The sequence below is a fragment of the Vanessa tameamea genome, chromosome 14 (assembly GCF_037043105.1).
Source record: "Vanessa tameamea isolate UH-Manoa-2023 chromosome 14, ilVanTame1 primary haplotype, whole genome shotgun sequence".
Lineage (NCBI taxonomy): Eukaryota > Metazoa > Arthropoda > Insecta > Lepidoptera > Nymphalidae > Vanessa > Vanessa tameamea.
The window spans coordinates 11553909-11569509 of NC_087322.1; the positions used below are offsets into that span (position 1 = coordinate 11553909).

The 15601-nt window shown below is 34.3% G+C and overlaps 1 protein-coding gene across 1 annotated transcript; it reads right to left on the reverse strand.

The window, feature by feature from the left end:
* Window positions 1–106: 106 nt before the first annotated feature.
* Window positions 107–15601, reverse strand: LOC113402195 (katanin p60 ATPase-containing subunit A-like 2). The gene is made up of 8 exons (XM_026642381.2): window positions 15485–15601; window positions 13644–13808; window positions 4031–4207; window positions 3105–3316; window positions 2682–2865; window positions 1654–1847; window positions 815–1062; window positions 107–234 (listed from the first exon to the last, which is right to left on the reverse strand). Exons 1-8 carry the CDS (start codon window positions 15530–15532, stop codon window positions 107–109), a joined length of 1356 nt encoding a protein of 451 aa, XP_026498166.2. The 5' UTR covers window positions 15533–15601.

Below are 15601 nucleotides of genomic sequence, written 5' to 3' on the forward strand. Positions count from 1 at the left end.
GTTAAATAAAAAAGCATAGATCAGACTATCATCTCAACGTTTTTTGCGAGTTACAATCAATAATTTTATACTATATTATAATTACTAACTAACAGTTAGTCGACATCTAAGTCGATCCCATTTCCTTCTGCCATTCTTCGTGCTTCCTTGCAAGATTTTTGGAAATCGGCTTCGTCCTCTCTATAGCTGTAAGAATATCCGATAGAGATAGCTTATCTTTGCGATTCGGTTGACCTGTGGAGTTATTATATATATTACAAGCCTGGCAGATGCTTTCTTGTATATGTACATATATATTTCAATTGTCCTGGCTCTCGGTTGCACGGAAATTATTGTACCGTACAGGCCATCTTTCAGCGAGTGATACTGTGATAATTTAAGCAGTAATACTTAGTACCGTTGTGTACCAGTTTGAAGGGTGAGTGAGGCAATATAACTACTGGCACAAAGGATCTAACATCCTAGTTCCCAAAGTTGGTGTATTGGTAATATGAGGACAGATTAATATTTCTAACGTGCGACGTGTTACGATATATGCCACGTGTTATATATATATATATCTTTGATGGTTATCCGACGAACGGTGTCGAAGTCTTATTGTATCTTATATCTTAGAGGATACACAAATGTGATTTTTTTAATATATGAATCTATATACGGTTGGTTTTAAAATATTTACCAGTAAGAATGGTAGTTGATGATATTTTAATGGATATTTATTTTCAATCTCTCCCAAGAGAGTGGACTTTCGCAAAACCATTGTACCTATAAAGTAATACCAAATAATACCATAAAGTACAAACTAAATACTCACCCTTGCCTCCCATATTGGGAAACTTTTTCCGAACGTTAGCCATCAAAGCCTCCTTGCAGACGAGTTTCACGTCACTTCCCGAATAACCCTCAGTTTTAGCGGACAACTCCTCAAAATCAACATTTGGTACGAGTTCTATGCTCTTGCTAGAGAGAAAGGATTTAAACAATTCTACTCTTGTCTTAAAATCGGGTAAGGGTATGTATATACGCTTTTCCAATCTTCTTAACATCGCTGAATCTATTTCCCTGGAAAAATGTATATCGTTCTTTATTTTTGTATTATTTAATAATACAAAAATAAAAAACATTTACATTTACCTTTTTCAAGAAGGTTTTAAGTCTTAAATTAAATTAATACTTAACTAGATATTTTTGTGGATATTAACCAATATTATCCTCAACGGTTGTACGATTGAAACGTCAAGGAAGAAGAGGTTTTGGTATTATGCTATTGGTATTGTGTTTATTGCATATGTATATCTAGTGTATAATTCATATTAGCCATATGCCACCATCATGGATGGCTTAGCATAAAGGTTTTCTAGAAGAAAAAGCTTAAATGGTGTTAAATTCAAATTTTCCATAGGTGTCCATATCATATTAATGCGCTCTTTTGACAGCAATCAACTTCGGTGTATGATATGAAACCGAAAAAAAACGAATGACATTGTTTTCTGATATAAAACAGCCGAAGTATCTACGACTTTTTCAGAAATTTTAGACAGTGAAAATTCCTTGACAGAAAATGAAAATATTTTTTTATTAATAAGTGGAAGTCGAACGTCTCGATCGAGCTGACCACTACAGCTTCAAAAGCTCGACACGGATCCAACTCACCAAGGTATGTTCGAGGTGACCAGCAGGAACACGACCCCGTCCCGCCGGACGACGCCGTCGACGTCGGCGAGCAGCTGCGCCCGGAGGCGGCGCGACGCCTCGTGCTCGCCCGCGCCGCGCGCCGCCGCCAGCGACTCCGCCTCGTCTACGAATATGATGGAGGGCGCGTAGTACGACGCCATGTCGAATAGCACCTGGGACGGGAAACGAGCCTCCTAGTCGGTGTAACTTTACTTATATTTTGCACTTTAGGAAACAGTATAAAAAATTAATAGTAACTTTGAATAATTATAATTTAATAGAAACGAAATCGAAAACGAATAGACCACTTGTTACTGAAACGCTGATCGAAACCGGGTGAACTAGTTTTGCTTTTATCTAAACGCTCATTTTATCGCCTGTTGCGTCATCAGCTGCTACCGACCAAAAGCCATTAAGATTCAAGTGATCCGCTGATCTAAATCAAACTTTACTTAACTTTCTGCGTTTATAATTGGTGGTATACCTTTGTGCAAGCCCGTCTGCGTTGGTATCACCCACTCATCTCATGCTACCGCCAATCAAAAATACATTGCATTATTATGTTCTCGTTAAAAGGGCGAGTGAGCCAGTGTGATTACTGGCTCAGGGAAAATTACATCTTAGTTCCCTAGGTTGGTGACGAAGACGGTGTAAGGGATAGCTAATATATTTTCAGTGCCTATGTAGATGGGCGATGGTGACACTTACCATCAGGTCGTTCACTTTGCAGCCTGACTTCCTATTGAATTTAAAAATATATAAAACAGTACTATTTATTTATTTTATATAAATGCTTTATTGACCACCATAAAGTTTATGGGACAAAAGGCGGACTTAATGCCTGAAGGCATTCTCTGCCAGTCAACCTTTAGGTCAAACAGAAAAACCATGAAGGATATATATTATGCATGTCAATTAGCGAAATTAATACTTAAATGCAGTCTAATTTACATAATAGGTATTATTTAGTAAAAAAAATCCGGTCAAGGTTTTATTTATTAGATTACCTTTACAATTTTCTCTGATTCCCCCCGCCATTTGTTAACGACGGTGCTGCAGGTTATGTTGAAGAACGTGCAGCCGCTCTCACCGGCGACGGCGCGCGCCAACATCGTCTTCCCCGTCCCCGGCGGCCCGTGCAGCAGCACAGCTCGCCAGGGCTCCAGCAGGCCAGTGAATACTTCGGGAAATCTAAAATTGAACACTGTTATACGTTCATAGTAAGACTTTTCGCCACCTACTTGATGGTAAAATAAAAAATCGTGAGTAAGCCTTCACATATCGGATGAAAGTCTGCCACATGTTATGCACCAAACTACACTGGAGTGCCCTTTTGTGGAATAAGCTCAGGTTACTTTAATATAATGTCGGTATCTGATTACATAACAATTAACAAAATTCGTGCCAAAGTAATATATATTATCTAATACCTCACAGGGTATACGACAGACTCCATTAAAATACTCTTGGCCGCAGTCAAGCCCTTGACATCATCCCAGGATACGCCAGACGGCCTGATAATATCTTGATATAGTAATTCTACAATTTGCTTCTTCTCTTGTGATATACCAGACAAGTAACCTGCTATTGGTTTCCTTTCCAACGCTGAAATCGGGGCTTCGGCATTTGCTAATAGATTATCCTGTAATAAAAAGAATGCCAAAAATGAATTTTACTATTTCGAAGGTTTTTAAATGACGCATAATAAGTTTGACTAAAGTCATCATAACATCTTTCATCATCGTCATCCTCCTCCTAGTCAACTTGAAATTATTTAACTGTGAAATAAATAGATGGCGTATTAATATGCCACCCGATGTTAAATGGTCACCATCACCCTTAGAAATTGGTACTGTATGAAATATTAACCATTCCATACACCACCAATCCACCAACAACATTGAGAACAAGATCTTAAGCCCTTTGTGCCTATAGTTAGACTGGCTAACTCACACTTCAAATTGGAACACAAAATTATTAAAGATTGTTATTTGGCGGACGAATAATCGAAGAACGGGTGGCTCTAAAAAGATGGGATTGCATAAAGTCCTACCCTCTTAAATAAAAAAACTGTTATACTCTAATCTGAGCTAGCACATTTGTTTTCAATAATTCATCTCATGCTCAGAAGCTGTAGGGAGACATCATGAGTCCCTGTATGTTTTTCATGAAGATCCGACGTTTGTATTATTATCACTATTAAGTTTATAAGTCTGCTTAACTGTTGATTAACTTTATACTAATTATTATAACAGTGGCTTCTGGCATAGAGCCTACTCATACATAGCCCTCTGGAGCCCAACTAATCAGAGACAATTTTAGTATTTTTTACTTCTTTGATATATCACACGCTAACCTTCAACAACTTGGTCACTGTAAATGTGCCCGGAAGATCAGGTTCAGGGTCCACTTTCTCCACTACGACTTCCTGTCTAGTTTTCCTTGTCTGCGGGCGCCTAACCGGTTGCTCGTCGACTTTACGACAAAACTGGGGTTGTTTGTTGAACCTGATTAGATAATAACTGCAATAGTCCTGAATGGAAAAGAATATAATATTTACATATTGTAATAAATAATAACTTATATTTATACAAAAAAATTAACTGTCTCTGATTTCAAAATAAAACTTTTAAAAGTTATATTGCTAGTTAAGTGTGAGTTAACAAAATCAAACCAATGTTTTAACTTTTATCTATCTCTTTGGCGAGGAAAACGGGTAAAAATTACAATTAACGGATTATTCCAAGGCGCAATTTAGTCTTTATTACGTTAAACAGGTAAAGTATATATATATAACAATTATTCCATGTTTAACAGGGGTAAAAACTCAATGCATAAAATGTTAAAAAAATAATCATATTAAATATATTTATTACAAAATCTACATCATCAAAACTAAATGAAAATTAGTTTAACTCCTATGTAATTTTAAAATTTATATTAAGTAAGTTGATCTCATGAAAGTATGTTTTTTTTGTAGTATATGTAGGTTGGTGGATGACCAAATGGGCCACCTGATGGTAAGTGTTCACCACTGCCCATAGACATTAGAACCGTAAAAAATGTAACCATTCCTTACATCTCCTTTGCGTCACCAACCTCTGAAACTGAGATGTGTCCGTTGTGCCTGTACCGGCTGTTCCGGCTGTTCCGGCTTACCAATGAAATCAGAACACAACAATACCAGGTTAAAAAAAGCAGCAATATGCGTGACGGTAGAATAAATGATGAACCGGTGGTATCTAATCAGAAGGAATTGCACAAAGCCTAACCACCAAGTGATAGGGACTAGTAAAGTTGTACACCTCGGAATCTAAAACGTCGCCAGTGTTTACATCCTCGTACCTCAAAAGGAACATAAACATTGGTTTGGTCACCCGTTGATCCTGCTGAATGAATTCTTTCAGGTCGTGTCGGATTTGCCCGCACAATCAGATTATGAGAGGATAGAGAGTACACTTGTGAGACATGTATTTGTGCCTAGGCTCGTGAGGCCCGAGCCTAAAACGGCAAATCTTTAGGGGGCGGTAAAACTTGGTTAGAAATTCACATTTAAAAACTCAAAAAATCTGTCTATCGCACCTCGCAAAAATAAATGATACAATTTTATTTTTAAATCCGTGGCCGAAATTAGCTGGTTCCTCTAGCCAGAGGACATCAACTACTTCATTATATATACTTTAGGATTTTATAAAAAACCAGATCAAGAAACATTAAAAATAAGATATCGAACCTTGCAACTATTTGGATTACAAAAATTTAAATTTTTCTTTTCAAAATAAAAGTTGGTAACTAATGTGCGTTTAGAGCAGGGACGATAATAGCACAAGGCCAGAATCGATCGGGTCAGGATCGATCCTGCGACTATAAAATTGCTACGCGAAACGTATACCGTCCAGCTAATAAGCCAGTTAAAACTAATGTTAGAATTTTAAATGATTATTCTTTTATAATATCCTTTTCAAACTAGATAACCATTACGATGTAAACTTTCTACTAATTACCATTATAATTTACTTACGTTGAACGAAATTTTAGCCAATTATGAAGACTTTAATGCATATTTTTGTAAAGAACAGATCAAAGGAAATATTGGGAATGAATCGCAAACGCCCTAACTTGTCGTCTCTTACGATCCCTCACAAACAACCATGTCGAATATAGTTTATTTGCCATTTAATAAAGCATTAAGTGCTTAACGCAAAAGTGATACGACATTCAAATTATTTTCGTCGGCCTCGCTGGCAGGTAAGAGATATTATGAATGTCAACTGGATTTATTTGTACAAAATGATACATAGCTGTACTTAAAATACATTTCCTAATAAACATAAACAAACCATAAATCAGTCGTTTCACGTAGACTAGAATTAAACATAGGAAACGCAGGGTACCGCCGGGATCATATCTAATTTTGACGTCAAAGTATTTGCGACGCAGGTATATTACTTCTCAATAATCATTTTTATTAAAACTAGCTACCCGTCATGACTTCCCGACCCCTACATTGAAGGAGAAACATACAAAGAAAAAGATTATTATTTTTCTCTCTCTCATAATCTGTTCAACGGCTTAGCAATGCATGAGGAACAAATATTTCGTTTTTATTTATAGTGCGATTATATCTTCAATGTTAAACTTGATTGTTATTTAATTGCTTAATAAGGTTCAATTGAATAACAATAATATTAGTATCTCCGCAAAAGCGTCTGCATAGTCTCTTCCAACCACAAAAGGACAAAAACCATATCAATGAATAATAAGCTTGATTCTATGTATCGACTTTGGAAAAATGTTTAAACGTCGAAGAAGCTTTTATCTGAACTTTGGAAGTAGAAATGAAAGTGTCCATAAAAATAAATTTGACCATGACCCTAGCGCAGAAAGTTAATAAGTAACGAAAATAAAGGTCACATACTATCTGTCAAAACAATTTGAAACGAATTTTAGCAGAAAGAAACATTTATGTGAAACGTATAGCATTGTCGAATCATTCATCTGCATCTACATTCTATACAGTGTAATAGATACCCTATTTTACAAACCTGAATTCACAATGGTGATTTGTTCGGCATATTAATTACCACAATATTTTACAGCAGCCCAGGAAGGCAGAGCATACATTTTTTTTTTATTTAGAATGTAATTGTATGTGACATCCATCAGAGTGAACAGTTTTGACAGTGCAGTTTAGTGCTGTGCTAACCGTTCGTAACCAAGATACGAAACTGTCAAACATCATTTATTTACCAATAAAATAAAATAATTTTCATTCTTTTAAATTCAATAGACTGGACCGTAAAATCTGAATCTTCTATTACTAAAGACAATATTTATTAGATGCCCAAGAATAAATATATTTTAATTACTTTATTTAAAAAAAAACAAGAGTCGAAAATTCATTCTCGACTCTTCTGTTTGTTTTCTTTGTAGCGGATAGAACACTAAATCTTAACAGAGAATCGCGGATTCAACTCCTAATGTCGAATGAAATACTAACGCATAAGTATCATTTAACCTTAGCAGAGCAGTGTTGTGCAATACCTTCAAATCTTTAGAGATGCTTTGGATAACTTATTAATTGTTGTCAATTTTATACTCAATTATATACAATTAAGCGATCGAATTCCAATCAATAGTATAGAACAGTAACATGCTCCCTTAGCATAATTCAGTAGTTAAGGATGAAGAACAGACAACAAGTATATAGCATTATTATTAAAATATCAGTAAACTCCTACTCTTGAAAACATTTAAAAGATGAAAAGCGAAGGATAATAATCATAAATTTATGAGTTATACAAAAAGTATATATGAACAATATACTTTTTGTATAACTCATAATTATAAATAGAGAACTAATAACAAATCGTGACGCAAACCTCATTTTATTCAAATTTGGCACTTTATAATATATTTATATGGATTATAATTTATTAATAATAAATACGTGGAAATATATAATTGGTAACTATGAATACGGCCTTACCGGAACGTCAACGCTGGCGTCCGCGAGTCTCAACATCTCTCGTGGCAACGATCCAACATTTTGGACGATGCACATTGTATTTCAACTTCGATTCTAAATAAACAGCTTGTACTTTGTCCGACTCAAAGCCGTTACATAATAGAAGCTTTTATTATCATTCAAAGTTTTGAAACGAAACTTGTTTGGGATGAAAGTAAAATTTGTAAATATGTAAGTATTTTTAAGATTGCATCACCTAGATTGTTTTTTGAATTTATCTATCTGCCCTGTCTTGTGCGGATAAGATTTTTTTTTTTGTATTGTAAGTTTGTGGTGTGATAAAAAAGTATAAGGGTATTAAAAATAAAGAAATTCAGGTCAACTCAAATTCAAAAATTTCAATAGTTTCAGTTTCGGCAGTGTAATTACAGGAACAATGAAAGAAACATCTTAAATCTTCCATGGAGCCATCTTACATAGCGCAAGAAGCAGTATATACTGCTTAAGAAGGCAGTTAGCCCTGTCTTTAGTACAATAAGTGCCTGGATGTAATCTGTGTTCTGACTACCTCGCCCTGTCCAAAACTAGATCATCAAAGACTTTAACGCGCGGGATTGTTGACTCCACCACTGCACCTTGAATAAAGATGGACCTAAATCGAAATTAATTTAAATAAAATTATGCGCGTCATGGGACGCTCGACGGAAGTGATAAATTAAACTGTCCGAAATACGGCTAGCGCAGTGGGTTAGAGTGAGAGAGGAGAAGCCTGCCTATAGCTGCCGTAGGCGTAAGAAAAATGGAAGTCAGACAGACTGGCGCCGTAACGCGTTACGTAACGGAGCGGTTTACCCTTCCATAAGAAGTTATCACTTCAAAAACGCCGTAACATCTCATCTCCTTTCACTTTTTATTATAAAAATGTCTCTGGTTGTATTATTTTACATATTGAAAAAATACTATAAACATATAATTTAATGTCACAAAAAAAACACTTTGCAGGTTTTCCAAGAGACAAACGTTATATCATTCATTCGCTTCATTCATTCACTAAACAAATCCATGTCTATTACTGGATCAAAGCTGCCGTTTATAGTGAAAAGACACTAAGGCGGTGCACGGCGCTTTGTAATTTCCGCTTCGAATATGGGTCACTGTGTCTATGACATGGGATGTTTCGACAGAACTGTTTTGAAGTGATCTTGATAAACATTCTTTTTTTGAAATGTATATTTATAATTAAAAAAAAAAACTCTCTTAACTACATTAAAATAGACGTTCCGGTCACTTGTTTACTTAATCATATAATCTAAAAAATATAATCAGTAACAATAATTTTAAAACGAGATTAAGTTAAATATCGTTAATGAAAATAAATATAAAGAAAATATACATCTTCTGAATGTATATAAAAATACATGATTAAGACATGTCCATGATTTAAATTAAAAAAAAAAAAGAAAAAAAAGTGGAATATAAAATCGTTCACTTGTTTTATTATCTTGCAACAAAGTCGTGTCTCTGCAAGTGACTCTTATAATTATAGTGAATGGCTATTGAGGCTCAGAACTGCGCTTTTTAATTTATGCCTTCGATATGGGTCACTGGATGATCGTTAGAATTAAAAGAAAACATGTTCTCAAAAGCTATTCCAGTATCCTTTTGGGAATTGAATCGAAAATAAACTTTTATTTATTTAATTCTTTTATAGAATTTGGAAAAAATCTATTAAATATGAGACCTACGTCACAAGCATTAAAATTACCATATCTGTACTAATCTATCTAACGTATATCTGTCTGTCTGTTGCTCTTTCACGGCCAAACAATAGAAACGAATTTGGTGAAATTAGGTATGAAGAAAGGTTGAACTCCAACGAGTTAAGCCGCGGGCGGGAAGGAGTAAACAAACATTTTTATTCAAAATAGGTTTCAAGTAGACTGACCAATGGGCTACCTAACTTGACTTGACTCTGTAAGATATATAAATTACCCGTTATAAACTACATTTGCAATACGTCACCAATGTGCCTTGCACCTGTAGTTACACTGATTCACTCACAACTCAAACCAGAACACAACAATACTATATATTAATCTTTGGTGGTAGAATATACGAATGGGTAGTACTTACCCATACGGAATTACACAGAGTCCTAGCACCAAATATGAAAACTACCTTAGACACAAAACAAAAATTAAAAAGCGTGCAACTTTGTCCCGGTAGGTACACTGTTGAAACAAGTTTTCGTCAGAAACAAACATAATCTATAAGTGTACAAAAATGCTGCTGAAAACAAGCCTTAAAACATTACGCTCATAGCGTCCAAAGATGTTCAATTTAAAAAAAAAAACATTTACTTTACCTCCTACTAATAATTTTATATAAATATATTTACTACTTGTACTTTACTCCAGTTTAACTAATTACAAAACTATTTTCGTCGCGATTTGCCCACAATGCCAGCACAACCAAGGAAAAATGGTCAATACCTGATAATAATATCAATATTATTCAATTTCTAAAGGTATTGACACTATAATACGGTATACGGCCAAAATAAAAATATTTTTTATTAAATTAGGTCAATGGTCATGTTACAGTGATAAACTAAATGTAAAGTTACCACCGGTTCGGAAAGTAGATTCTACCGAGAAGAATCGGAATGAAACTCAGTAGTCACTCTGTTCCACTATACTGTATAGAAATCAACAAATACTCAGTCCATGCTCTTTTATCATGAATATAATCTTGTACTGAGTAGTATGCCTTACTTATCAATGTTTTTTAACATGAGATAACATTATTCGTGTATTTGTAAATTTGTCTTTTATGCTGTTTCCGAACATGAACACCCAACTCTGCAATGCCCATGCGTACATACGCGGGCAAATCCGTTAGGGTAGGTATCGGTTATATATATCATATGATCAACAAATGTGAGTAAAATGCCAAGTATCATTCCATATTTTTACAGTAGCAGCCTATAAATTTCCCACTGCTGGGTTAATGCCTCGTCTCCCTTTAAGGAGAAGGTTTGGAGCATATTATACCAAAGCTGCTCCAATGCGGGTTGGTGGAATACACATGTGGCAGAATTTCGTTGAAATTAGACACATGCAGGTTTCCTCACGATGTTTTCCTTCACCGCCGAGCTCCAGATGATTTATAAACACAAATTAAGCACATGAAAATTCAGTGGTACTTACCTGGGTTTGAACCCGCAATCATCGGTTACGATGCACGCATTCTAACCACGGGGCCATCTCGGCCATTAGCGTGGTGGAATAAGCTTCAAAGCCTGTCCTCAAGAGAATAGGAGACATTTGAAATTTACAGGCTTATACTTTAAATGCGAAACTCTTTGAGATTTTCGCAAACACGCGCCATAAAATGTATTAAAAACATCCGCCAGCATCATCCCGCTAGGAAATTACATAATAATATTACTTTACCTCACGCCCGTGAGCCCAGCCACTGTCATTTTTGCCTCAACCCCTTTTATTCCCATAATCAATGAATTTACAAACTATAAAAAGAAGAATATTTTATAGTCTCCCTGTTAAATATATATATTGGTTACGTGGATATAAATAGATCCAAGGAATTCTTGGAATCTTATGAGCGCTTAAATTATGTTTGGATAAATCTAAAATTATTGGTATATTCATAACAGTTGCTTCAAAAGTCTAGATAGCAGATATCTAAAAAAGTAAAAAGTAACAAAAATGTGTCATAAAGTTAAAAACAATTCATATTCATGCTTTGTCCATAAACGTTTTTATCAGAAGTCTGTGCCACACTATTTACCATATACATAAGTATATAACGAGTTTCAACCCGCAGCTCTGCCCGCGTGTTAAGGCGTAGGTTTTAGGTATAAAAATCCTTTTATTGTTCATGCATACTACAATTCATCAAATTCAGTTTAGTGGTTTAGCCCTAAAAGGGTAACAGACAAACAGAGTTAATACCGCACTTATAATATAAGTATACATTTTGTATTGTATGACACGGCTTATTAAAAAATGTTTTTTAGTATACGAGGAAGACGATTTAAAATTGGCTGGCTTCCAATTAAATAATGTTTTAAAAGAATTTAGGTATATTCGCAAATACTCTGTTTTTCAAATAGTATTTTATAACAGGGGATGGTAGTTTGTGTGATAGTCCAATGTTATTAAAGTTAAAGTAATTATGGCGGAAGGATATCAAAAAGTAATTTTAGCTTGGACCGTGCGGACCGAGTCGTACATAATAATTTTAATGAATAAAGATTTGTTTGTTTACAATAGATAAAATCTGAATTTGTTGAAATAATGTGTAGAAATCCGCGTGCAATGCTAGTATATATGTATATAAAATCTTCAAGTTTGACTGTTATCAGCTATTGTTGTAAGCAAATGCACGTAATTGACCTTTTCGTCTATTTCCTATATAAATATATATTTATAATATTGGATCAGCTCGTTTGTGTTGTGGTTAGACTGTACGTTATCAATCAATCCAATAAATCGCGACTAGTTGGTAAATTTAGTGGCTAGAGGATAATTATTCAAATAAACTTAAATAAGTTTATACAAATCAAAATCAAACTTAGTGATTAATGATTGTCTACTGGACAAATCATTGACTCTTGGTACGCCGGTAAAACTGCCTGACCGCGTCTCCCCTTTAATTACAAATTCTAAATCCTCTCGACCTCCTCATCTCAACTGATAATTTCACTGTCGAAAAATTTAATCAATTGTTAATATTTTAGAAGACGTTTAAAATAAATGTCGAGGAAACTTACGAAGGATTTATTCTGCAAGAGTGATGGCTCGTCGATAACCAGCGGAGGAAGCATTCGGAGAAGGATTATCGTGATTGATTAACTACTATGAATATTTTAGTATTTATAGCTTGTAATAAATCACTATACTTGAAATAAACAATGTTGATTTATAATATTTGTACGTTGTGCGGTGCGAATCTGTAAGAATTCACTTTTTATGACACTCGTAAAACGTTGACATCCGACTTACAATGATAAATCATTTTTTATTTTAATTATAAGCAAAATCCAGCAGACGTTGTCCGGCTTTTATATACTAATTAAAAAAGCGATCAGTTCACTGTTATAATATCATCTACATGAAAATATACTTAAAGTATCACGGTCATCATTCAAATGTTGAAGTCTATTAATCTCAAACAGAACTGAAAAAAAACTAAGAACTAAACTAAAAAGCATGCACATCTACGGCACACTGACATGATCTATAATAATATTAATATTTCCACACACCCCTTCCATTATAATATTAGTATATTATACGCTAAACCGCGCGGCAAGTAAAGCCCCTAGTCCTGCTCATGGACGTTCTCTGATCGTGTTGAATTACTTTCCCATGAGATTTTCATTTATTTTTTGGTTAACAAAGTGCGCACACACTTGTGCCTTGTAATCCGGTAGCTATTCTCGTAATCTCGGTCAAGAGAACATTATAATCCCTACAAATCATTTGTAAAAAATACATTGGTAAAAAAGGCATATTACTTATTCGATCCTTCTTGAGGCAAAGTATCCGTTTCTGTAATAAAATTCCGCAGATATTTTTAACTTTGTCGATTCATTAATTCAAATCATTTGTTAAAAATACTTTAATAATAAAATCATATTAGTTAACACAAGATTATATAGAGGATAAAAAAGGCGTGGAGTTAATCCTTGTTGACTTCCAGGCAGGAGACATAACATACATATATAATTGTATTTAACTAACATGACTGTATTTTATAGATGTTGAAAAAGAGTAACTACTGAGTTTCTTGCCGGTTCTTCTCGGTAGAATCTACATTCCGAACCGGTGGTAGCTTTACTTTCAATAGTTTGTTAAATGACGATTCAAAAGTGCTTGTAAAAGCCTACTTGAATAAAGTATATTTTGATTTTTATTTTTTAGTATCTTATACTAGTAACAACTCCGGGCCGTATATCTTTTATCTTTTATCTCACCTGTAAAATAATATCCAGGTCGATGTTATCGCACAGCGTGTATTCGTCAGTGAGAGCCGCCTCGGACGCGAAGGTATCAGCTGTGTTTAAATATCCTTCCTGCTTCAGAAAACCGAGAACTAGATATTTCAAGATTCGTTTTCTGGTACGAAATAGGGCCTCTTTCTGTTGACGAAGAGATTAAAAGTTCGTTAATGTACCGTATAGTATACGGGGTATAAGCGGGGTACCCAAACAGGGAACAGTTGATCGTCTGAAGGTACTGGGTCAATTTCACGTCTATGTCAATTTCAATTCTACGTCTTATTATGTTTATATTATACATGGCTTGTTAAATAGTTACCTCGTAAAAAAATATGGTGGTAAGTGATGCCAAAACGATGAAATATACCATTAGTTGAGCGTCGCTTACTAATTGACAGTCAAAGTAAAAAAATCCAACGAACTCGGCAAAGGAAAGTCACCGATTGTTTCTTATAATTATCAATATTAAAATTCAATAACACAAAGTTTATTATATTCTCGTGGTGAGTCGTGATGCGAAGTGAAAAAAATCGTGATACTTATTTATAATCAATGTATGAAAATTTCAACATGTACTTAGTAACTCCTTTGTGAGACTAGAAACTTACCATGCTGTCTTTGTTACTAAATTTAAACCACAAGGTAAAATAATGTTCGAGTTAAAAAACGTTACACAATAAGTGAGTTCATTAATGCATTAATGCAAAATAAAATTTCTAGTCTCACAAAGGAGTTACTGAATGTATGTTAAAATTTTCATATATTGGTTATAAATATCACGACTTTTTTTTCTGCACTTAGTATAGTTTCTCAATTGCATAAAGTAAACTGTACTCCAAGAAAGAATATAGGTTACTTTTTGTGCCTTATACATAACTATCAACTCATAAAACGCGAAGCCGCAGCGACAACTAGTATAATATACGTATACATACACACACACACACACATAAAACATTGAGGTTGTCTACGCGAAGATCTTCTCGAAAAGTTTAGTTAGAATTGGCGACACAATCACAAAGTATCGAAACTATGAGAATACGACGCGTTTCTAATTCATGACAGTTTTAAAGATTACTTAGATACCCTCAATGCATACTAATATTATTAATGTTAAAGTATATTTATTTAATACTCCTAAAACAGCAATGAGAGTAAACAATAATTATATTGTCTTCCGGCGTCTAAATTTATAGACTTGAAACTAAATATGAATGAATGAAATGAATATGATATTATATGTCTTAATATATAATACGCACACTACGACCATTGGTTGGTTTCGTTTGAGAATCAAGAAAATGAAATTTATGAATTACATATATTAATCATTTGTGTGTGCTTTTCCTTGTATCGTATACGTGTTATAATATCACTTATATTAACAATATAGTAACACCTCAACGTTTTTAAGCACAAATTCTAATAAAAAAATGATTGGCATAATTTTTATTTTATGTATGACTCTACGTATCATCAACATAATCCTAAACCGTTTTATTATAAAAGAAACACATTATGTTGTAAACGATTTTATATATACAGGTATATATACCTATATGGACTCCCCGCAGGCGAGGTGAGCTATTCTCAGATATCATCATCCTCCTGCCCTTATCCCAATTTACTTGGGGTCGGCGCAGCATGTCTTCTTCTTCCATACTTCTCTATCTGACGTCATCTCACAAGTAACATTATTTCCAGCCATATCATCTTTCACACAATCCATCCATCTTTTCATTGGTCGTCCCTAATATTCTCAGATAATCATATTAAATAAAGAAACGTATATAAATTATAATAATAAAACTACTCACAGTTTCGAGTTTCCTCATCCGACTCAAAGGACGATTCACTCCCGACATTATATGAAAATTTCGTCCAATATTTATAATCAAATAAAAAGATCAAAAATATTTCAATATGTTTTGTCA